The sequence below is a fragment of the Rhineura floridana genome, chromosome 8 (assembly GCF_030035675.1).
Source record: "Rhineura floridana isolate rRhiFlo1 chromosome 8, rRhiFlo1.hap2, whole genome shotgun sequence".
NCBI lineage: Eukaryota > Metazoa > Chordata > Lepidosauria > Squamata > Rhineuridae > Rhineura > Rhineura floridana.
In genome coordinates this window covers 60149752-60174894 of record NC_084487.1, presented here as the reverse complement: position 1 = coordinate 60174894, position 25143 = coordinate 60149752, and the positions used below count along the sequence as shown (strand labels likewise).

At 44.3% G+C, this 25143-nt stretch overlaps 2 protein-coding genes across 16 annotated transcripts in view; one reads left to right on the top strand and one right to left on the bottom strand.

The window, feature by feature from the left end:
• The window catches only part of CEP290 (centrosomal protein 290), a 126388-nt gene extending 102910 nt beyond the window's left edge, over positions 1-23478 (bottom strand). For 2 of the 8 annotated variants that reach the window (XM_061639606.1, XM_061639610.1), the window contains exons 1-6: positions 22976-23202; positions 11172-11290; positions 10980-11057; positions 9324-9393; positions 8266-8312; positions 7005-7148 (exon numbers count right to left, since the gene is read on the bottom strand). In XM_061639606.1, coding sequence (XP_061495590.1) covers positions 7005-7148; positions 8266-8312; positions 9324-9393; positions 10980-11057; positions 11172-11273 — 441 coding nt within the window. In that variant the 5' untranslated portion in view covers positions 11274-11290; positions 22976-23202. The other 6 variants (XM_061639608.1, XM_061639611.1, XM_061639612.1 and 3 more) reach the window with 6 other exon arrangements.
• Positions 23479-23495: 17 nt separating this feature from the next.
• TMTC3 (transmembrane O-mannosyltransferase targeting cadherins 3) overlaps positions 23496-25143 on the top strand; it is a 44854-nt gene continuing 43206 nt past the window's right edge. For 3 of the 8 annotated variants that reach the window (XM_061639616.1, XM_061639615.1, XM_061639617.1), the window contains exon 1: positions 23497-23740. The gene's annotated coding sequence lies outside the window, so the exon portion shown is untranslated. The other 5 variants (XM_061639618.1, XM_061639620.1, XM_061639623.1 and 2 more) reach the window with 4 other exon arrangements.

Below are 25143 nucleotides of genomic sequence, written 5' to 3'. Positions count from 1 at the left end.
CTTGACTGCTGCTAGCAGGGCTTGGACATCCGTCTGCAATTCAGCTACCTTAGTCCTCAAGAGTTTCACTTCTTCCGTCTCAGAAGTGGGGTTCGTCCCCCCCGCTGCTCCCTTTGACATCTTGTCCCAGTCAAGTGAAGAGAGCGTTGAGGGTGATTTAGGTGGCTCTGTCAAGCTGTCAGGCCCAGGATGCGACTCAGAAACCAGACCAGAGGTTGTAGTTAATTCGTGTTTTATTAGAGTAATGTCCAACAAAGACTGCGCTTTCTCATGAAGCAATACAGGGATACAGGTCCTGCGACATTGGGAGAGAGTTGACAGAGCAAGGGGCTGCTTCCCGCCTGTTCTTTAAGAAGGGGCTAAACGGGCGCGCAACCTTTCGCTCCTCCTTAACTCCCCCTCAGGTACTGCCCGCCTTCCCCCCCTTCTCTCCTGTCTTTTCAACCGTCTGCATGTGCGTGGTGAGGGGGGAGGCATCACCTCCTCCTCTGCTGAAGTGTCCGATTCCCCTATGGGTGATAAAGGAGGAGCTGAGGGTAAACCATCTCTCCGCCTTTCTGCTGTGATCAGCCCTCCCTCTTGCTCTGAGCTGCAGAGAAGGGAGGGCCTGGGAATGTCTGGGGGGGATTCTAAAACTTCAAGGCTCTCAGGCTCCCCATTGCTAGGCGACCCTATCTCTGGCATGTCCTCTGTTTCGGCTTCGCTCCACAGAGGGTAAGTTCCTCCCTCCTCCCTCTGCCAGCCATTTGAATCCTCTTCTGACAAATCCCCAGGAGCCCAGCTCATCCTCCCGACACCTACTGACCCACCTCCAGTCCAGTCTAAAGGCAAGGTGATGCTACCTCAACCAAAAGCCTTGCGCAAATGTATTCCAGTACCAAACTCCTTTAGGGCTATTACTAAAGCTGAATGGGATACTCCCCTTCAGTATAAAAAAGCTGCTTTAGCTAATAAGCTTTATAATTTGGAAGCTGAGTTTACTGACTTACTTAAAAATCCAGCCATTGACTACCCTATTTTAGCTCTTGTGGCCAAAAATGTCTTGCCGAAAGATGAGGATGTGCAGCTCAAAGATCCTAATGAGAGGCATTTAGATTATTCCATACGTAGAGTGCATGACGCCGCAGCTTTGATCCTGTGCTGCTTCTGTTTTCACTCATGCAGCCTTAGTTTGGCTTGACGATTTAATTGTAAACCCAACCAGGATCCAGATCATACGCAAGATGCCACTGAAAATTTATCGAGTGGCGGCATATGTAGTAGATGCTACTCTAGATGCCACCCAGTTTGCAGCCCGGTCCCTTGCAGCAGATGTGGTCACCAGGAGGACCTTACGGCTGATGTACTGGGACACAGACACCACCTCAAAAGTCAACCTTTCCACAGCTCCTTATACAGGAAGAAAGCTCTTTGGGGAAGAGGTGATGAAAGACATTCTGGTGGAATCACGGGGTAAGAGGAAGGTTTTGGTCTCCTCACACAGAGATGATGGGCATTTTCCTCACAAGTACTCTTCATACCAGTAGAGTAATTCCTTTTGTGGCTCTTGTCCACCATCAAGGTATAAGGACACCAGACCAAGCAGAGGTAACTGGAACAGACTCCACTTCTCTCCATGGTTCCAGCAAAATTCTAAGCCTTCCCCCTCCAATAAGGGTGGACAGAATCAGGAATCACAATGACATCACAGTTCCAGAAGTCAGGGGCAGACTACAGCATTTTTTCCCAGTTTTGGAGTATTCAACCACCGACAAATGGGTTCTAAACACTATTCTTCAGGGCTACAAACTGGATCTCTGTGCCCAGCAGATCTCCCGATTTCTTTCTTCTCCAGAAAGAAGAGGGACATCATTCAGAAGGCTATCCTTCATTTGCTATCCATGGCGGCCATCAAGCCGGTGTCTCTAGACTAGTCCTTCTTTGGTGTCTACTCGATACAGTAGGGTCCCGCTTCTCGGCGCTTCGCTAATGTGGCGGTTTTGAATTGTATCCATGTTCCATATGTTCGGCACTTGTTCCATTTTTGCGGCGATTTTGCAATTTTGCAGCATGATGCGAGGACCTTGGAAAAGAGACTCCGAGTGCACAAATTGATAGCACCTGACGCCCTGAGCGTGTCGTCAGAGCTTGGAAAAGTTCCTTTTTTAAACTACAGTTGGGCTTATGGGAGTTGTAGTTGAAACAAGGAACGTTTCCAAGCTCTGACGACACGCTCAGCAGCTGAGTCTGAGAAGAGTGTTGGGTGCCATTTTACAGTATTGTTGGTGATTCAGTCTGATTGCAGCCAACACTCTACGATTTCAAGGTAAGCAACGTGTGTGCATGGAGTGAGCGAGCGAGCGGTGGGGCGGTGGGAGGGCGAGCGGGCGGGGGGACGAGCGAGGAAGCCGGCAGGGGGGAGGGCGAGCGGTATGACAAGCCAGGGAGCTGGCGGTAGCAAGCAAGCGAGCAGGCAGGGGGGAGGGCGAGCGGGATGATGAGCCAGGGAGCCGGCGGTAGCAAGCAAGCGAGCAGGCAGGGGGGAGGGCGAGCGGGATGACGAGCCAGGGAGCCGGCAGTAGCAAGCAAGTGAGCAGGCAGGGGGGAGGGCGAGCGGGCAAGGGAGGGACGAGCGAAGGAGCCGGCAGAGGGCGAGCGAGCCAATGGGCAAGGGGGGTTGAGCCAGGGAGGCGGTGAAGGGCAAGCAAATAGGTGCAGGTGGACGGGCAGCTCCCTCCCTGCAATCAACGGCAGGGAGCCTGCCACGGAAGGGGAGCACTACTCCCTCACCATAATGAGGGGAAGTGAGCAAGCGGGGGGGGAGAGGGTGATACACAGAAAAGTGGATCAGCTATCAGCTGTTGTGCAGCAAGCTTCAGGGGCCAAGCGCTGTCAGCTAGAGCTCCCCGCGCTACAGCTGATCGATATTCGCCAAAAAGCGAAAAACGCCAAAAAGCAGGAGGTCTGGACCCTAACCTGCTGTATAAGTGGGGCCCTATTGTATTCTTTGTGGTCCTGAAGAAGGACCAAAATGCCTGGAGGGCTGTCCTCGACCTCAAATTCCTGAACCAATAGGTCGTGTACAGGATGGAAACATTGGCTCCATCAGAGAGGCACTACATCCTCAAGATTTCCTCACATCAACAGACCTGAGGGAGACTTATCTTCATATACCCATTTATCCAGAGCATCAGATTTTTCTCCGTTTTTTCTACAAGGGCCAACACTTTCAATTCTGGACCTTCCCTTTCAGATTGGCATCAGCCCCAAGGTCATTTACAAATATCATGGTTGCCCTGGTGGCACATCTCCGCCTCCACATCCATATATACCCTTACCTGGATGATTTACTAATTCACTCTCCATTCAGAAGGAAAGCCCTTCAAGATCTACAAATTACACTGAATTGCCTATAAGACCGTGGCTTCCTCATGAATTTTCAAAAAAGTCACTTACGTCCAACTTAAACTCTGACTCATCTGGGGGCCTATCTGGACACCACCCAAGAGCACAATTTTGCTGTTCCATGACAGAATTCAAAGCATCAGAGTGGAAGCCCAACTCCTATCATGCTCCAAACATGCGGATCTCATGTTTCTGGCAAGAGTGTTGGGCCTCCTGGTGTCAGCTTCACAAGTGACACCAAGGGCCAAGCACCATTCTCACAAGTTACAATGGGCTCTCCTACCCTTTCAGGATGCCATTGCTGCCAAACGACATATCCACATTCGTATTTCCCAAGACCACCAGAAAGCAATGACCTGGTGGACCAGCCTTCAACATCTACAGAAAGACCGTTCTTTCAGAAATCCAACTCAGGTTTCCATCACCACAGACACCAGTCTTCTGGGATGGGGTGCCCATTGCCAAGGACACTTCGTCCAAGGTCACTAGTCTCTGGCCAAAACAAGGAAGAGTATCAACTTTCTCGAGCTCAGGGCAGCACGTCTGACCCTGCAGTTCTTTGTAATTCGTCTCCACCTCTCCCATGTTCTTATCAGAACCAACAACAATACTGTGAAAGCACACATCAATAAGGACGGGGAGAAGAGGTCGGGGGAGCTGCAGGCGGAGACTTGTCTCCTCCTGAACTGGGCAGAACACCATCTATCTTCCCTAGCTACCAAATACATCAGCAGCTCCTCAAACATCCAAGCCGACTGGTTGAGTCGCAAAACGATAGACCTAGGAGAATGGATGCTGAATCACACGGTATTTCAGCAAATCAGATCTTGCCTAGGGCAACCACTAGTCAACCTCTTTGCCTCCCAGGAGAATCATCAACTCAAAAGGTTCTTCTCCAGGTTCAACTCTCCCAAAGCGGAACCAATGGATGCCCTATCAACTACTTGGCCCCCAGGACTGCTATACGCCTTCCCTCCAATCCCAATTCTGCCTCGAGTGCTTTGCAAGATCAAGGAGGAAAAGGCCACAGTGATTCTTATAGCACCATTTTGGCCTCAGCACCCTTGGATTTCGGACATTCTGGACATAGCGATGTCCCCTCTGTGAAGGCTGCCACAATGTTGGGACATGATATTACAAGGTCCTCTACATCATCCATATCTCAGTTGGCTCCAGCTGACAGCCTGGCTCTTGAACGGAGACTTCTAACAACACTTGGCCTCAAAGCGGATGTGACTGACACCATCTTGGCATCCAGGCATGCCTCTACAAGCCGCATTTACTCTTCTACATGGAAGACCTTCACATCCAGGCGCTCTTCTGAGGGTTTTGCTGCACGCAACCCCAAGATTTCCACCATTCTAACCTTTCTCCAAGCTGATCTTACAAAGGGCCTCCAGGCAAACACCCTAAAGAGGCAGCCTACAGATATAGCCACTCTAGCTTCCCCATCCTCAATATCTCCTATATCCCATCACCACCTATTGAGGAGATTCATTAAGGTGGGGTGACCCTTAAGTGTCGTCCTACAGTGCATAGATACCCATCTTGGGATCTTCATAAGGTGCTCGGGGCATTACAGAAACCTCCTTTGAGCCCCTCAGTAAGGTTTGCCTTAGACTTTTATCACTGAAAGTCCTTTTCCTCGTGGCAATAACATCCTCCTGTAGGATTTCAGAATTAAATGCTCTATCAGTGACTAAGCACCTCTGTATATTCCATTCAGACAGAGTGATTCTCTGCACGGACCCCTATTTCCTCCCTAAAGTACTTTCTAGATTCCATATACAGCAAGAACTAATCCTTCCTACCTTTTGCCCAAATCTGTCCCACACCCTTGAAAGACCGTGGCATTCATTTGATGTTAAGAGGGCCCTTAAAGTGTACATTAATAGAACAAAAGCCCTTAGAGACAAGCGTACTCTCTTTTTATCTCCTTCCACCTGGCCTCCGTGAGGAACAGGGTCACCTTCCCTACTCTCTCAAGGTGGATTAGGGCATGTATAGGCATTCTACAAGGGGTGCTGCCACCTCTACAGCGCTGTCAGCCAATGCTCCTTTGGAGATCTGTAGAGCGGCCACTTGGACATCACCCAGTTCATTCACTGAACACTATAAAATTGACAGGTACACTTTGGCAGAGGCGGCCTTTGGCTGAAGGGTTCTACAGCAGGTTCTATCTGCTTGATGGACAGCCTTTTACATATGGCCCTCCCTACATGGGAAGCTTTAGAACATCCCAAGCTGATGAGTTTCACCACCAACACGATAAAGAACTATTGGTTCCCAACCTGAAGGGTAGTTCTGTGTTGCTGGTGAGAAACTCATCAGCCCCACCCTTGTGGCTGTCCTTCTCCTGCTTTGCTTGTTTATCTGGGGTTTTCATGTAATCCTCATTTAAGGGAAGTAGGTTTTTGTCTTCCACTATTGCATGGTTGTTTATTCCTTTGACTTATTCAAGCTTGGCGAGGATGCAAACTAAAGAACACTGGGAGAGACCTACTTCCCTCAATTCGTCTTTCCTGCCTGTGACCACAAGGTGGAGCTGAAACCCAAGCTTCTGACCGGCAACACAGAACTACCCTCCAGGTAGGGAACCAATGATTCTTTTTCACATGACTCTTTATACAGTAATATGCATCTTTGATGATCAGAGGAAAAATATTATGAGCCCAGCAGAACAGGGTGGAGCAGCAAGATGACAGAGGAGGAGGCAGACTTTGAATGAACTGATGCTTCCCTTGTTGAGCTGTCAGGCGAGCAAAACTCTGAGAACTCTCTCGCTCTGGACAGTGACAGTTTCGCCCCTGAAGCTCTGGTTACCCACGAGGAGGTTCAGCTCGGTCAGGTAGTTGCCACCCCACCTGAAACGCCTCCTCTACCCATGTCCGCTCTGCTGCCTCCCCAGTGCATCACATCTCCCTCTGACGAGGGTCCTGCTGATGCAGAGCGACCACCCTCACCTCGCTCATGGAGGTGCCTGTGCCAGTAAGAACAACACGTGCCAATGGCTCCCCTGAGGCAGAGCTCTCAGGTACGCATGCGCTCCCAGCAGTGACACTCATTTCACGCAAGTAGGGTGCCCACCCAACCATACTTAAGCTGGCTGAGGGGGCAAGACTAGTTGCTGCAACAACCTCTTATTGCAGTGTAGTCGTATCTTATCAAGCCTAGTAATGATGCTGAATCCTGTGTAACCTGTAAGCTGATTTATGAAACGCTCTGACCTGACATCTCTCAAAAATCCTATTAAAGAAAAACACAGCTCCTTGTTCGTGACTGACTTCAGGGTGTTCAGGCAGGACAGAAAACATTCCTATTATGCAATTTCTCAACAACACAAAGCTAACATAAGAATTTCAGGCTGAAATGCTATACATTTATCTGGGAGTAAGTCCCATTGAACTCAAGGGGGCTTACTTCCAAGAAAAACTGTATAGGGTTACACTGCATTATATTCCTAAATTCTCCCACCTCCTAGCTCATAAAATTTTCCTTATTAAATATAAATACCTGCATCATTAGTTTTTTTCTTCATTTCAGTTGCTACTCTCAATTTCTGTTGTTCAATACAAATCTTTTTTTTACAGTTTTACACGCCTACTTAAAAAGCTGCTTACCTGTTCATTGACCTTCTTCTCTTTCTCCAGCTCCTTTTCCATATCTGCCAATTCTCTGTCTTTTTGTTCCATCTGTCTTTCCAGTTGACGGATTTCATCACGCAAAAAGCGAGTATCACGGCCACCTGTAGATCGCTGTGCTGCCTTACAACGTCATTAAAATAAAGCAGGTCATGAATATGTTTCGAATTAAGATAAATAGGACAAACACAGAACTGTTTCAGTCAAAATTACAATGCATACAAAACTCAAGATGATTTTTAAAAAGCTTTGTGCAAGTTTCTCTATGTACAATACAGGAAGATCGTGCAAGATCTAACTTTCAATTTAATCGATAATCTGTGCTGCAACATGTTCCAACCTCAAATCAACAAAGGTTTTAAAATAAATGTATACCTTAATGGAGTAACCTACACATTTTCCACAGGTCCATATTTCCACTTTGTTTAAGACATGTAGGAAAATTTATGACAAGTTTCTCTGTCAATAACTAATCTCTGTGAATTCCTTCAAGGGTGCAGTAAGGACCACCCTGTGCTGCATTCTCAAAGTACCATGCTATAGATGAAGTCTGTGTCCAATAGAGCCACAATGACAAACAAAAAGGGATGATCTTCCTAACCTTAAGTCCTACCGATTTTATTTGCCCATTAAAATGGCAGGATTTAAAAGTACCTAACCAAGGCTGGATCCCACAATTCCTTGTATAGTTGTCCCCAAATTCTCAATTCATATTTAATCAATTTATGTAAAAACCAAAGACAAGGATTGCAATCCTACCTCCCCCTCCAATGTTTATGACTGGGAGGAAATTAGGATTGTGCATAGTCTCCTCTGCCAGTTTCCACTGGGAGGACTCCATTGCAGGGAGGCCCCAGCTTCGCTCAGGCAGGTGGAAAGCTATCATCAGAAAGAAGCTTGGGGCACCAGCAGCTTTGGATCTGCTGGAACAAAGCCACGAGGTTCTCCTGAGGGTCTCAATTCTTGGGTCTATCAACTATGCCTCAAGCTGGCATACTGGAAACAACACACCCTGCCACTCCTCCTGCCACTCCTCCTGCCCTGGCCAGGACAAGCCAGTAGAACTTAGAATGCAGCGGTGGACCCGCTCTTCCACACCACTGTTCCCCAGCCCCTCGGTATGATTGCTTTGTCAAAGCTCAAGAAAGAATAATTTCAGAGATATAAATCAACTAGTACCATAAGTACATGGAAATCATAACGAATATAAAAGATCACCCTTTTTTATATTTAAACATACCTCTAATTCCTTTTCCAATTTCATCACCTTAGTTTTTAACTGATTTTCTGTTTGAATAAACAAGACATACAAAATTACCAGAATGTATTTTCATAAGCCTTGAATTAAGAGCTAGAATCAACCTGGTAGCAACCTCTGCTAATGTTACAAAGAGGTACTTATTTAAATCGAATGGTAGTAAACACAAAATTGAATTTATGTTAAGACACCTTTAAAGGGGCCATTTGCTTTATAAATAGCATGTGGACAAACCAATGTAGCATAAGTTGGACAATCCAAAGTTCTACACTTTTAAGTCCCAATGCTTTTAATTAAAGTCGGAAGGAGATGCTAAACTATCCCCCATTAAAATTGTCGGAACTTAAAATCGTTTAACTAAACTGGATCTTGGCCTTTGCCATGTTCTGAAGCAGGGGGGCAAGGGGATCAATGAACAGTGCTTCCCTCCTCATTCTACTGATTGGAGCCTTACTGTCAGCTGAATAACACTGTCCGACACCTGAAACATTTTTTCTCATTTTATAAAAGTGAAGGTGTGGTTCAGTGACAGTGATATGGCCAGCTGTGACAAAGGACACCAATGGGCTGTTTTAGGAAGTTATATTTTCCAAACAAACAATTTCAGGGGAGATTCCCTGGATTGCAACATCAAGCTTTTCAAAAGCAACTATATTAGTTTAGAGCTTGGACTTCATTGGTATTTGCAGAGAGTATTTCCCCCAATGCTGCAACAGCTGGAATCAACTGGGAATAACCATGCTTGTCTTACCTTATTTTCATATGCCTCTATTGAAATTGAATAAAACAATGAAGCTCTCCAGGAAAGATCTTAGGGTAAAAATCTATTATTACTGAAAATGTGGGAAGGAGCCATGATTGAAAAAAGTCCAAGACTCAGAACTCAGAAATTCAAATCTGTTTTATCCTCTACTGAACTGGATTTTTTCTATCATCGTCTATTGGACTACCAGACATACTATCTTGTTTTATTGTTCAGAATTGACAATACATATGTAAGCATGTGAGAGTGTGTTACTCATCCACAGAAGTGCCAATACCAAATTTGGCTTGCTCCTCTCCAGCTTTCTCAACTTCTTCCAATGCCAGCTCTACTTCTTGATTTTTCATCTACAACAAAAATACAAGTCAGACAAGTGCCTGGAACAAAAAGTATTACACATGAAACTATAAGGCTACATAATCTAAAATGAGATGGAAGTGGTTACACACAGGTAATATTCATCATATAACAGAAGAGAGGTTTGGGTTTGAAGAAATATATGTCATGAATTTGAGCAGGTCACACAAAGCAAGCTCAACAGCAGGGGTGAGCTATTTATCCCTGCCCTTATGCATGCTCTGGGATCTGCCACGCCAAGGTGGCTAACCTTCAGCCATCCCCCCAAGAGTTTTTTTGTGAACCCTTGAAGAACCCCCTCCATTTTCCCATTTTATGAAAAAGAATTACAGATTGCTCCGACAGATCCTCCTTTGTGATGACAAAGGTTTTATGGCCCTCAAGCCCCGCCCCAACCCCAATGTGTTGATTTATTTATTTATTTATTTTTAAACTTTCTTTTACTGACTACTCCCACAGGTCCTCTGCTGTGATGCTAAAAGGTTTTTGTGACCCCAAGACTTACCAAAATGTGTCCTTTTAAAAAATGGCCACACCCATTTTTACACTGTGGTCCATGGATAGTTGACCTGGACTAGAAAAAGGTTAGCTACCCCATGCTGTGAAATAGAAGCCAAGAAAGCTTATCTTTTCCACACGACACAGGAATCAACAAGAGAACTTTAAGACCCCGAAGAAAATCTCCATGGCAGTTAGTGTTTCCCAAGAGTGTTATTCAAATTAAGGACTAGGAATTTTTCAACAGGGGTACACATACCTGTACACCAGGGGACACAACTCAAAAGTACTCAGGGCGTTGTTATTATAACTCAAGAGGGCTGCACCACTACATTAACTATGAAATAGAATTTTTATCACATTTTTAACCCAACTTCATACAAACTCCTTGTATGTGGGTAGGCCACACTGATAAAACTTCCACCTCAAAGTTCTAATTTGAATTAAAAGCACAATGCTGTGATACAAACATCAGAACTTTCATCATGGGCTAAAGTCAAATATTCTACAACAAGACTTGCATTTACCAAGCCCCTAGCAGGAACTGCACTTATTGCTTTGGGGGTGCCTGCTGACTTAGCTGGATGGGAAAGGGTACAGTCAGAGAGTTTGCCCTAGACAGAGGAAAGAGGCTCTGCGTTGTCGCCTGGCTTGGAATGGAAAACTTGCAAGTTTTCTCTCTTTTCATTATCATTTCCCCTTTTCTGGGCATGCCCCTTCCTAGATACTGTTCTTCTCACCTCATCCCCAGCCCATTGCATGCTGTACTATCTAACAGCAAGTGAGCACAACAGGGGATAGAAAACAATGCCCAATTTATATCATCTGCTGTTCATAGAGTACCTAGTTAATTGCAAGAAGCAGTTTTGCAAACTGCTCCAACACCTTTTGTCTTGCATCTAGAAAAAAAGAAGAAACCTGGTAGCTTCCGGGAGTATCGATCAACTAATACAACTAACACATCACTTTCAGTGTTTGAGCACAGGATTATGATATAGGCATTGCTACCAAAGTTGCCATTTGAAAAATTGCTTCTTAGAAGTGCAGCTTGTTGAAATTAAGAAACACCAATACTGACCTTCATTAGTGACTGTGAAATTTTAAAAAGTTGAATTAAGCGTTCAGGGTTCTCTTCCTTCAGATCATTTCCCTCAACCTAAACACACACAAGCAAAATATTCCATTGATATTAAACATTTGGATGATGCAAATATTACAATATCCAGTCAGCTTCTTTACACAGTACATTCAATTTCATTATGCAAAATACCTTGGCCACCATCTCCAGCAATTTATCTGCTAGCTCCTCTTGACGAGGCAAAGCATCAGGATCTACTCTCATAATCTTCTTCCATTCTAAACTGGGTGCCATCTTGAATGTTCATTTATCTTTATACAAGAAAAAAGTAGTTTTTTGAAAAGCCATCAAAATACACACAAAGATAATTATTTACTTTTTGAACCACTTTCAGAGGAAGTGAAAGTTTACTAGATATTATATTCAAGACCTAAACAGAATGCAGAGGTAGAAATTATGTTATTAAAAGTAGAATCTAATGATTTTTGCTTGTGTACAAAAGTGCGGCAGAAACCCTTACTTTTTAACACCTCTATCAGAGGTAGTTCTGGAGGGCCTCCTTACTTTTGGGAGTGCCATATAGAGGAGGATAGGCAGAGCTGTAACAGTATATGCGAGGGAACATTGTGAGTGAACCTATAAATCAGGGTGGAGAACCTTTTTTTCTGCTGAGGGCCACATTACCTTGGGATAATCTGTTGAGGGCCATATACCAGTGGTGAGCAGAGCTAAAAATGGGGTCACACCTTCTCTCACTTTCTGCCATCCTTTTCTACCTAGTGGGATGCCAGAAGACAGAAACGTCACTCTTGCCAGAACTCTGAACTTATTGCTTGTTAGAGAAGTTCTGGATGGTGTTTAAAGCACATGGCCCACCCATGCTTTAAACACCATCCAAAGGTTCGGAAACTGTGACCATTCTTTCTGGGGGGTTTTAACCATCTATTTCTCCATCACACATTTATATCAGTATCCTGAAGACTTGGCTATTGTGCAAAAGATAATCTCACGTACTAATTGGCAGCTTCAGACAGATTGCTGCACTGTAGAATTGTGGCATCATTCTAATACAGTGGAGGGAACCTCTAGCCCACAGCCCTAATTAGCCCATTTGCCCTACAGGCCATTTAAATCAAGCCCCAGCCACCTGCACTACACAGCTATGGGGCAAGTAAAGACATGAGTGGGCCAAAAAAAAGGGGGTTGGAGGCAGGGCTTGCACTGAACCTTGTGCTGACCTTTGAAACCCTAACAATCATCTGAACAGCAGTGCAATAACCTGTGACACTGGGCCCACAGGGAGCAGGAGAGATAAGGGTCTGGCCAAGTGGCCAGATAAGAGCTCCCCAACCCTGTCCTAACTGAGCAAAATACATTTATTCTTAATAAAATGGGGTTCCCTAGCTGGAAGTGATCAGACTACTTGTCCACCAAGTCACCATTCCCCATTTCCAAAGACATAGGTTGAGTATGGCTGTGCCTATCAGAGAAAATTAAAGCAGCTTGATTTCTAATATGAACTAGGAAATATATGGCAAGAGTGTGATGCGTCCTTCCCTGGCTCTCCCTGTCAGGTTCCTACCTGCTCGTGGTTACTGCCTGTCTCTAGGCACCACCAGGGACTCCACCAGTCCGGACCGCACTCTCTTATGGTTTAGCTATCCGCTCTAGCACAGATCTCAACAGATCCCCCTGCTAGGCAACCACCAGTAACGTCCCAATACTAGTATTCCCAGAGACTCTGAATACTGGTATTGTTATTCTCTTCACCGCTGCCACCATTTGTTACAGTTCCCCTTCAGCCTTGGTCATTACCTTACCCTCCCTTCTGGTCTGTGAAACTCCAGCCAAGGATCAGGCCTTTGGTAAACCAAATTAAGTATTTATTAAAGATAACAAAGCTAACAAGATTAACAAGATTTCTTCTTAAGGCACATAAGCATATGGTTTTACTCAATACTAATCCGAACTCCACCACCCTCCTGGTAAACAACTCTCTAAACCCCACCAAGCAATCCACTCTTTCTCTTCTCCCCCCCCATTCCACTCTCACTCTTCCTTTTATACATTCAGCCATTTTAAACACTCAGCCAATCATCTCACATTCTACTGCCCATTCACTCCCCCTCTTTCACTCCACTTACCATGTATCTTCTAAAACAACACTTACCATATATACATTAATATAGGAACATCACAAAGAGCTCTTCAGCAAGCACAGCATGATCCCATGCATATTTATTAAGAAGTATATCCCAATGAGTTTAATAAGACTTACTGGGCCAGTGTCTGAATAGAATTGTACGCATATAATACAATCCTATGCACATTTCAGAGGAACCAAGTACTCCTCAGTTTGATGGGTCATACCCAAGTTAATTGTTCATAGGACTGCAGCGTACAAGCCAATTGCAGGGAGAGTTACATATGACTGAGCCCACTAAAACCAATGGTCTTATGTATACCAACACTGCATAGGATTAGGTGGTTGGGTTACCATTTTCTAAGTTTCCATTCTTGAGCAAGGTACTGGAACATGTGGTGGATGGGCAATTCCAGGTAAATTTGGACAAAGCTGTTCATTTGAATCCATTTCAATCTGGTTTAAGGACAGTGTCAGGATTAAAAAAGCCCTCCTGGTGGATGACTTATGCCGACTGGTGTCAACTTTAGGCTGGATACAAGCTAAAACTTAATCCACCAAAAATTATCCAGGTATCAAGCAGAGAAGCCAACTGCTCTAAATACAAGTTTACAGCTGGTCTTAAATGAGGTTGTGCTTCCCTTGAAGGAACACATTTGCAGATTGGGAGCTCCCTTGGACTCAATGCTTGGGTGGCAGCGGCAGCCAGGAATGCTTTCTACCAACTTAGATTGCTACACCAACTGTAACCCTGTCTGGAGAGAATGGGTGCCTTGCTTCAGTTATCCATACACTGGAAATATCTAGGCTTGACTACTGTAACACACTCTGTTTGGGGCTGCCTTTAAAGACGGTCCAGAAACTTTAACTGGTGAAAATTGCAGCCACAGTAGTGTCAGGTAGAACATATTACACCTATATTGTTCCAGTTACACTAGCTACCAGTGTGTTTCTGGGCCCACTTTAGCACAACTTTGAAAGCTCTAAACTGTTTGGGACCAGGCTATCACTGTCTTCACTCATAGCACTTCTGCCCATACCTTGGGATATGCTTCTGAGGCCCTGTTTCTACACATGTCTGAGAGAGCAGTTCAATCAGCAGGCAGACAGGAAAGGACTTTATAAATAACAGCTCTATATTTGTGGGACTCTTTTCCAAGGGACATCACACAGGGCTTACAATTAAGCAGATCTTGTAGACATTTGTTTTCTGCTGCTTTTAATGATTTTAAGTAGGCTGCTGAACTTTGTAGTGATATTTTTATTCTCCATCTTCCAGTGTTTCTATGGTTGTATGGTTAGAACTTATGTTTTAATGTGCTGGCTATTTTAACACGACTGGTAGTTTTAAAACTATGTATTTATATATTGTTGTGTGCTTATAGGGGTAGCTAACATCATGCCCTCCACAAATTACTGGACTTCAACTCCCATCAGCTCCAAACCACATAGCCAATGGCTAAGGATGATGGGAGGTGTAGTCCAGCAACATCTTGAGGGCACCACATTGGCTACCCTAGCTTAGTTTATATAGTTAGCATTCCTTGGTCCTCATTGGATTGTTTGGGGCACCCTTTTAGGTTTCCCCCCTTTTTGGTACTTGTACATACATTGGGGTTTCCTGCAACCTACCAGTACCTTGATTTCATACTCCAAGAATTAATTTGATGTTAGTATAACAAACTGTGTGAACAGCTAAACACTGTGCAGTAATTATATTTAAAAGGAAGAAACCCTTTCTGCAGGCTCAGTCTTAAACTGGTTTGGGGCCCAGTTATCTGAGCAAGCACCTCTCCCCATAACTTCCTGCTTTGGCTGATGCTGGGAAGGCCCAGTTGGTAGTTCCAGATTTAACAGAAGCCCAGGGGCCTGTGACCCACTGAAGGGCCTTCTCAGTAATAGTGCCCAGTTGAGGAACACATACCCCACCCCAAGCATGATTTAGCTGGCATGAACATTGTTTAGCTTTAGCCACCAGCTGAAGATCTGCTTTTTCTGTCAAGTTGCTTAATTCAGAATGGTACCTAGAACCTGGGAAATTGATATCTTATTTGACTGTATTGCTGATTTTAAATATTTCATTTAATGTATTTCCTTTTATATATTTATTCTTGTAACTCACCCTGGGCAGGATATAAGTTTTTTAAAAAATAAGGAAAGCTGAAGGAGTAGGTATTAGAAATCCAAGGCTCACGAGAAGAACTACCTATTCTCTTGCCAGGTGGTCCCGTGAACTAAAGAACTATGGAAAATGGAAATGGAAACTGCCTTCAAGTCGATCCCGACTTATGGAGACCCTATGAATAGGGTGTTCATGGTAAGCGGTATTCAGAGGAGGTTTACCATTGCCTCCCTCTGAGGCTAGTCCTCCCCAGCTGGCTAGGGCCTGCTCAGCTTGCCACAGCTGCACAAGCCAGCCCCTTCCTTGTCCGCAACTGCCAGCTGGGGGGCAACCAGTCTCCTTGGAACTATGCAGCTTGCCCACGGCTGCACAGTTGGCAGGGCACGTAACCCCTGAGCCACTCACTGTGAGGTGATCTTTAGCTGGCCCTTGACACCCAGGAGACACGAGCGGAAATTTGAACTCACAGACTCTGGACTCCCAGCCAGGCTCTCCTCCCCACTGTGCTATAGCTAAAGAGATTATCTGTTATTGGATGCATTCAAGATGTTTTAGTAGAAAGCTCTTGAGTTTTCCACAAAAGGGCTCTTCATTAACCAAACAGTATTCACACCAAAATAAAGCAGATGGATATGGGTTGTATCCAGACTAACCTAGTCATGCTTTAGTCCCAAAGCATCATTAACTTAGTCTGAATCCAACCCTATCATTTTATATTAAAGACTGGGTTGTATTCAACTCAGTCCTCCTCAAAACAGACATGCTGAAATGAATGAATCCAAGTTAGTAATGTCTATTCACTTAAATGGGCCTACTCAGAGTATGACGAGCATTAAATACCATTCTGTTTTACCAAACCTCTGCTTCTCGACTACTTTGTGGCTGTTTAAAAAATATTTTGCACACTACGTGCTATTCTCTAGAGTGCTGCAATTTACCTATTGGTCCTGGAAAGTGGCACCCAAATTGCTGATGGGGGAGGCAGGGAAGGAGCCAATTTCTCCTGTTAATAGGATTGCTGTTGTGGGAGAGACCTGGTCACTTCCCTAAGTGAAGAAAGAGCCCAAGTCAGGGACTATGATTTCCATGTAGGCCTGAGCCCTGGCACTTTTCAGTTAAATATTACCTGAAAAGAGACTAGATCACCTTAACAAAGACAGGTTCTCTCTTGTCACTAATGCACTCTGTCAAATGTCCTTTACTCCACTCTTCCAAGCTAGCTCATAGGAAATTAAACTTCAAAAAGAGTTTACTCCCCCAGGCTACACTACAAAATACTAGTACGAAAAGGGGTTTGGGGGCTTAAGAGGCTAACAGATTTACTGTAGCCCAAGTCTCTGTAGACTATAGATGACTTCATCAAATTATAAATACCTATGTGTGTGATATTACCCCATGAATCTACCTACTCAAAGCTTAAATGTATGTAACATTTGTCCATTCAAGAGAAATATGCATCTTGCACATGTTTGAGGTTCACCTAGAACAGTGGTCCCCAATCTGGGGGCCATGAAGTAATCCAAGGGGGCTGCAAACAGTAAAGAAATGAATTATTTATTAATTTTTAAAAAGGTCTTCACTCCCTGAACACTGTCTGCTCCCCACGGCTACTGCAGACAACATCTCCCCCTTGCTCCAAATGAGAGGAAGAACTTTTGCTGAAGTGGCAGAGCATCTTTCAGGCATGCAGAGGGCAGGCATCTGCCTATAAAACACATGGCAGACGCGAAAGCAGACTGAGGATGGAGCTACCAGGAAGAAGAGGGGATTACTATCGCCAGCTCCTGTCTCCTCATACTACCGCTGTTGACGCCCTTACTCAGAATGAGAGGACAGGCTTTTTTTTTTTACAAAAAGAAGCACGGCTACAAGGAAAAGCTACTTTCCCCCTTCCTTCCTGGCAGCCAGCATGCCTGCCATTCTTGACTCCTGCTTCACTGCCACCTCCTTTTAAAAATTATTCTTATTTGCGAGGCTGCCCAGATCTCGCTTTCAGCCTAGATGGAGCCAAGGAGCAGTGAGAAAGCCCAGGACTTGCTCACCCCATCTCTGAGGCTAAGTGTGTGTGCCAGCATCCCCCTTTCTTCCACCTACACTAGACCCCCCAATCTCTCTCCAAAATGCTGTGGTAGTTTCCCCCCCCCCTCTCACATGCCTGAATGCATGCATGCCTGCAGATGGTTGCAGGAGGGGCAGATGTGTTTGTGTATGCATGCACTGATCTGTCTTCTGCTCTCCTGTCATTCCCCAAATGCAAGCTAACAAAGTCATCAGTTCTGATTATCATTCCAAGGCCTAAAAGCACTAACCACCCAACTTAATCCATCCACCCTGTTGTCTGCAGTGCACAATTTAGCATCCCTATCACGACCACACTGCTGCTTCTTGTTTTTGTTTGGAAAAAAAAGCTTAGCAGCTCAACAGTCACCCACTGGTGTTGGGAGACAGGACTGTAATAATAATAATAATAATAAAATTTAATTTGTGTGTCGCCTATCTGGCCAATGGCCACTCTAGGCGACGTACATATAGTAAATACAGCGAAATACAATACACTAAAATACACTATAACAATATAAATTATAAATTATAATAACAGGAGAATACAGAGTAGGAGGCATTTCAAACATAAGAACATTAAGCCTCCTCAGAAGTCCCAAAAGCCTGTTGAAAAAGCCAGGTTTTTATGGCCTTGCGGAACATATTCAGGGAAGAGACGTGCCGAAGATCTTGTGGGAGGGAGTTCCAGAGGGTGGGGGCCGCCACTGAAAAGGCCCTCTCTCTAGTTCCCACCAACTTAGCTGATTTGGTTGGCGGGACTGAGAGAAGGCCTTGTGTGGCCGATCTTGTTGGGCGGCATAATTGGTGGCGTTGTAGGCGCTCCTTTAGATAAACTGGGCCGAGACCGTATAGGGATTTAAAGGTTAATACCAACACCTTGAATTGGGCCCGGAAAACAACTGGAAGCCAGTGTAGATCGAACAACACTGGCGTGATGTGGTCCCAGCGATGACTGTTTGTAAGTAGTCGAGCCGCCGCATTTTGAACAAGTTGTAGTTTCCAGACCGTCTTCAAGGGTAGCCCCACGTAGAGCGCATTACAGTAATCTAATCGAGAGGTGACCAGGGCATGTACTACCAGTACTTCAAAGTGGGTGGGTGGGTGGGGAGGGGGATACCAATTTGCTTGGACCTTTGCATTAAATAAAGCAAGCAACACCTCCCTGCAGACAGAAGATTAGCACATCAGGGAGTTTCTAATGCAATTCATGATTCTGGGTTTCGGTCTGCAGGGAGCTTTTAATGGAAAAAGACATTTGGAGATATGATTTTGCCACACACCATCTGAAGGAGTTCACTCCATTTCTACCACTTCAGAACTGAACATAAGAACAAAAGCACAGGAGAAAACATATGAAAGAAAAAAGGAGGCTCAGTGAATGTAGGATGAATCAGGAAAAGGCAAAACAGGAAATCAAAAGTGCTAGGTTCTTACCATATATGGAGCAAGAAATACCAGATGTCCAAGTTGAATTTAGAAAGGGAAGAGGCACCAGAGATCATATTGCAGACATACGTTGGATAATGGAACGGACCAAGCAATTTCAGAAGAAGATCACCCTGTGTTTTATAGATTACTGCAAAGCCTTTTTGATTGTGTAGATTATGAAAAACTATGGAATGCTTTAAAAGAAATAGGGGTGCCACAGCATCTGATTGTCCTGATGCGCAACCTATACTCTGCACAAGAGGCTACTGTAAGGACAGAATATGGAGAAACTGATTGATTCCCAATCGGAAAGGGAGTGAGACAGGGGTGTATTTTATCACCCTATTTGTTTAATCTATATGCAGAATATATCATATGGAAAGCGGGATTGGACCAAGATGAAGGAGGGGTAAAAATTGGAGGGAGAAATATCAATAATTTTAGATATGCAGACAATACCAGACAATACTACTAGCAGAAACCAGTAACAATTTGAAATGAATGCTGATGAAAGTTAGAGAGGAAAGCACAAAAGCAGGACTACAGCTGAACATAAAGAAGACTAAAGTAATGACAACAGAAGGTTTATGTAACTATAAAGTTGACAATGAGGACATTGAACTTGTCAAGGATTATCAATACCTCAGCACAGTCATTAACCAAAATGAAGACAATAGTCAAGAAATCAGAAGAAGGCTAGGACTGGAGAGGGCAGCTATGAGAGAACTAGAAAAGGTCCTCAAATGCAAAGATGTATCACTGAACACCAAAGTCAGGATCATTCAGATCATGGTATTCCCAATCTCTATGTATGGATGTGAAAGCTGGATAGTGAAAAAAATTGGGTAAGAGAAAAATCCACTCATTTGAAATGTGAAATGTGGAGGAGAGGTTTGCAGATACCATGGACTGCAAAAAAGACAAATAAATAGGTGTCAGAACAAATTAAACCAGAACTGTCACTAGAAGCTAAAATGATGAAAGTGAGGTTATCGTACTTTGGACACATCATGAGAAGACATGATTCACTTGAAAAGACAATAACGCTGGGAAAAACAGAAGGGAGTAGAAAAAGAGGAAGGTCAAACAAGAGATGGATTGATTCCATAAAGGAAGCCACAGACCTGAACTTACAAGATCTGAAGAGGGTGGTTCCTAATAGATGCTCTTGGAGGTCCCTGATTCATAGGGTCGCCATAAGTTGTAATCGACTTGAAGGCACATAACAACAAAAGGAAGTCATAAAGAGGGAAGATAGTCAGGTACAGAGGTGAAAGCACTGACCCCCCTTCCTCAATCTATCCACTCTTTTATCTTCACAATTTAGCATCCCCATCACTATCACATTGCTGCTTCTTGATTATTATTGTTATTTTTTAAAAGCTCAGCAGGTTGGCTGAGGCTGGGGTCCACATACTGCAGCTGAAATGTATTCATTTATTTAATTATTGCATTTATATCCCACCTTTCCTCCACGTTGCTCAAGATGGTACATATGGTCCCCCCCCCTTTCCATTTTATCCTTACACCAACCCTGTGAGAAAGGTCAGGCTAAGTAAGAGACTGTGTCTGGTCCAAGGCCACCCAGTGAGCTCCATGGCTGGGAGGAGATTTGAACCTGGATCTTAGTCCAACACTGTCACCCACTGGTGTTGGGAGACAGGACTGTACATCTTCAGACTGTGAGGAGGGGAGGGGGATACCAATTTAATTGGATCTTTGCATTAAGAAAAGAAAGCAACACCTTCCTGTCAGCAGGGAACTTTTTATGGAAAGATTTACTTGGAGATGTGATTTTGCCACACACCATTTTTTCCATTAACAGAGACGAAAATTAAAATTAGCGTGGGGGGAGTGACAAATTTTTTTGAGCTTACAAAGAAGGTCCTGTAATCATAAAGGTTGGGAACCACTGATCTAGTATTTTATCAAAAATATTGTAATATCCCAATTTTTAAAAATCATTTGTCACAGAGCAGCTTTACAGATTTACACATCAAAATACAACCAATAAAATTTAAAACATCTACTTAACGCTATTAAAAGCCAGGACAAAAACACACAGCCAGACTTAACTTAAACATACATAAACAGAGCACAACACTTTTTCTACATTTCAATTTACAGTTAGCTTTAAGGTCATAACAATAAGGATGGTCTTCCAGGTTCACAGTTTTCCTTGTGTCACAAATGACTGAATTCCAAAACTGTGGGCTACCACTTAGAAGGCCCTAAAACCAGAGGTTGCATCTTTTACACTGCATACACTGATTGTTGTGTTCTGCTGCCCCCTCCTTACTCCACCAGACCTACCTATCTGTCCATCCAGGCTGGATTACCATAATTTTGGGCTGTCCTTGATCCTTGATCCAGAAGCTGCAGCTGCTACAAAATGTGGTGGCATGATTGCTCATTGGGGCAGGGTATTGCCAACATGTCACCCACTGCTGAAAGAACTGCACTGGCTGCCCATTAGCTATGGAGCATTTTCAAGGTTATAGATTTAGTGTACAAAGCCCTATATAGTTTGGGACCAGGATACCTGAAAGACCGTCTTACCCCTTACCACTCGATCACTGCGTTCTGCAGGTAGAGCCTCCTGCAGATACAATCTTATCAGGAGGTTCATTCCACACAACATAGGAAGTGGACCTTTAATGTTGTGGCACATACCCTTTGGAACTCCCTCCCCTTAAATATTAGACAGGCACCATCTGTGTTATGTCTTTGGCACCTACTGAAGACCTTCCTCTTTCACCAAGCCTTTTAAATAGTAGGGATGGGATTCACTGCCTAGTTCCAATCCACTTGTATTCCAATAGTCTGTCATTTAATCTCGATCCACCCTTTTTTTGTTTCCGCTGGCTTTTGCACTTATCAGTTCGATCCACTGTCTTTTTGGGGGGCAGCAAAAAAAATATGTAATTTTTAACATAAATGCTTATGAAAATCCATGGAAGTTAATGGATAATAGTGATTGTAATTACGAAGCCAATTATGTAAAATCGGGATAAAAAAGCCATGTCGATTACAGCCACAGCCTGCCACAAGAAATCAGTGCTGGTCTGAAAAGACAGCAGTGCTGGTCAGCGGACTGTCAGATTCAGTCAAAATCTGGTACTAAATCCAATGTAGTGGATATTCTTCCTCATCCCTATTAAGTAGAGACCTTATCTCAGTCTGCACTTGTATTGAAATTGCTTGTTAAGATGTTTCTAGAGTGGTTTTTTTTTTAATGTTTCTAAAGATGTTTTGTTTTAATGTATTTTAAAGTCTGTTTTTAAGATGTTAAGAGTGTTGGACTATGACCTGGGAGACCAGGATTCAACTCTCCACACAGCCATGAAGCTCACTGGGTGACCTTGGGCCAGTCACTGCCTCTCAGCCTCAGAGGAAGACAATGGTAAACCCCCTCTGAATACTGCTTACCATGAAACCCTATTCATAGGGTCACCATAAGTCAGAATCAACTTGAAGGCCATATATTACACAGTGCTTCAGTCTTTTTGTTTGCCACCCTGGGCTCCTACTGGGAGGAAGAGTGGGATATAAACAATGGCTAATAACTGATAACATTTCATCAGCCTGATGCTGCAAGCTCACGTCCACCCATATTTACACCAAAACAAAATCCAACAGGCAACAAACCTAAACATGCAAAAGCTTATGCCACAATGATAAATTTGTTAGGCTGAAATCCAATACCTGGGAGTAAATCCTACTGAACCCAATGGAGCTTACTTCTGAGGAGGCATGTATTGGATTGCAGCCTTAGTTTTTAGATCTACAAGACTCTTTACGAGTTAAACGTGCACCGGCTTGCGCCATGAGCCTCCAGATCCTACGAAGTGGCAAGTAATAAATAAGACAACCCGGCCTCCCCAGTGTCAGCAACGCCAACCGAAAAGAAGCAAATTATAAGCCTTGTACCCCGATGTCTAGAATGCTGAGGGTCCGAGAGCCACAAAAGCCCTTCTGCTTGACAGTGGCTTCAGAAGAAGTCGTTACTTTAGAGAAAGCGGCTTGAGGGTTACAGCCATAATCCGCTTGCCTTGCCGAACATTACAAATGCCGCCCCCTCCCCTCTTTAGCCAAAACGGCCAGAAACGAGAGCAGCTCGGCGGGTAATCTCCTTAGCCCGTTAGCAGCCCATCTCTTCCACACGGCTCGCCAACCTCACCCGCAAGCAAAATTAATCCAGTCACGAAAACCTCCCTCCCTCTTTTCCTCCTCACTACTCACTGGTTTCCGGAATCGTTAACCGAGTCAGTAGGCGGAGGAGATGACCGCTGCTAAGCGACGCCATCAAACAGTTCTCACCCAAAGCCAGAAGAACCCGGATATTCTTAAACTGACCGAGCGCCGAGTCAAAACTCGCGCGGGACTACAATCCCCAGAATGCTCAGGAAAGTTCTTCCCGAAGACAACAAATCCCGGCATGCTTTGAGGGAGCGAGCCGCCTACAATACGGAGTAGTAAAGCTACATTTTTATATGCCTGGACTTACTTGGAAGTTATTATTATTTGCATTTATTTACATAGCTCTATCAAATGCACATGGCACTGTACATAAAATAAAACCCAGTCCTGCTAAAAGGCGTACAATCTAAAATAAGCCCCATTGATCAAAGAGAATCTGCTTAATTTCTCACTAAACATACATGGGAGTGAGAGCCGCGTGCCGTTAACTGAATATTACAGCCTTAACTCTACACTGAGAAGAATGGAAAGGGACGACTACATATCCCAAACCGCTCTACGTCGCCCAAGCGTGAGACAATCCTAAATACTTTTGGTCTGGAACGCTGGGATAGGGAGTCACGCAGGGTGATTTCCCAGCATTCTTTGTCGAGCTCCATGGGTGACCGGAAAAGTGTTTACGCCTGCGCATTGTCAGAGGGAGGCGCCCGACTACTAACTCCAGGTTTGGGCTGCATAGACAGGTACGGCCGAAGCTGCAACGGAATGAGACATGGCGGAGAGCGTGCTCGTTCTAGGCGGACCCAGGTAGAGGATCGTGTGTAGTAAGAAACGCGGGGAGAGTCTGAGATCAGAGTCTGGAGGGAAGAGGGGTGGTTCATGCCAGTGATTTCCTTACGAAAGCGACGTGAGAGGGACGGAGATGGGGATAGAAGTACTGTAGGTTCTTGACTTTGCCGGTGCGGTTTCTTTCCCAACTGTTGAGAAGGGAGCTGGAGCTTGTCGCCGAATACAGGATTTAACCCAGGATAAAGACGGACTCTGCTGTCGAAATTGCACGGTGATGTTTGCGTGCAGTTCAGTAGTTCGCGATCGATGTTAAGGTGGGAGCTCCTATATGTGCTCTTAAGGTGATATGGCCGCCTCCAGGGAAGGCTTGGTTTCTCCTGTAAGTTTTCACATGTGACACTAGTGAAGACCCGAGTTAAGTCATGGGTTCTTTGTGCTTAATATCCGGGGGGGGCGAGGAAAGTACTCTTTGTAATATAGGGATTACAAGAAAATAGTTACACATGTTCCATGAGAAATCCAAGTGATATTCAGCTGCATACTACACCAGGCCCGGCACACTTGCATCACAATCCTTTGCATGTTTATTCGGAAGTAAGCCCTGATGTGTGATAAAGAATTTACTTTGGAAGTAAACGTGTTTGGAAGAACAGCCTAAAGCCCCACTGAAGTTATGGAGCCATAAATTAGTTGTAACTGACTCGTACCATTTACCGTTTGTTTCACGGGGCTTAAACACTACTGACAAATAATGTTAAAGCCTAAGAAATCATGTGCGAAATTTCTTGTTCCAGCATTGTTCTATGAAGTGATACTAACAGTACAGATTAAAGTGTGTGATATCTGTGTTGTTGCTATTCCACATGTTACAGCTTTTTTTTTTTCAAGGAATACTTGAGTCATGCAATATACATAATGTAGATACACAGGTATCACATTAGCTTTGCAGTGATAATTTATGAGTAAGGCTTAGTGTTTGTTGGTGACTAGGTTTAATTGCCATTTATGGACTGTGAGCTTTACTAGGCCCAAGTCTGAAACTTTTAATAATCTGACTGATTATTATCCACTCTCCACCCTTTGAAGTAAGGAGCCCCAGGTAGGCAATCTGGAATGTTGCTTTATTTGCCCTTGAGGTGCCTTGAGCAGTTTGGTTAAAAGACAGCCCTGCAATTGGGCTGAAACATCAGCCTCTTTATAATGGTCTGTTTTCAGTCATTCATGTGACCTTTTCTGGGGAAGGGAGAAGGGTTAGTATAAGCTGTCTGAGAAACAATCTGCTACATGTAAATATTCTTGATATCATCAGCCTATCACTTCCCAGACTATCTTGAAGTACCAATAAAAACATAATAGCTCTCGTAAGTGTGTTATTGTTCTTTTTTATGCTCAGACAGGAGTTTTGCATGGCTTACGAACAA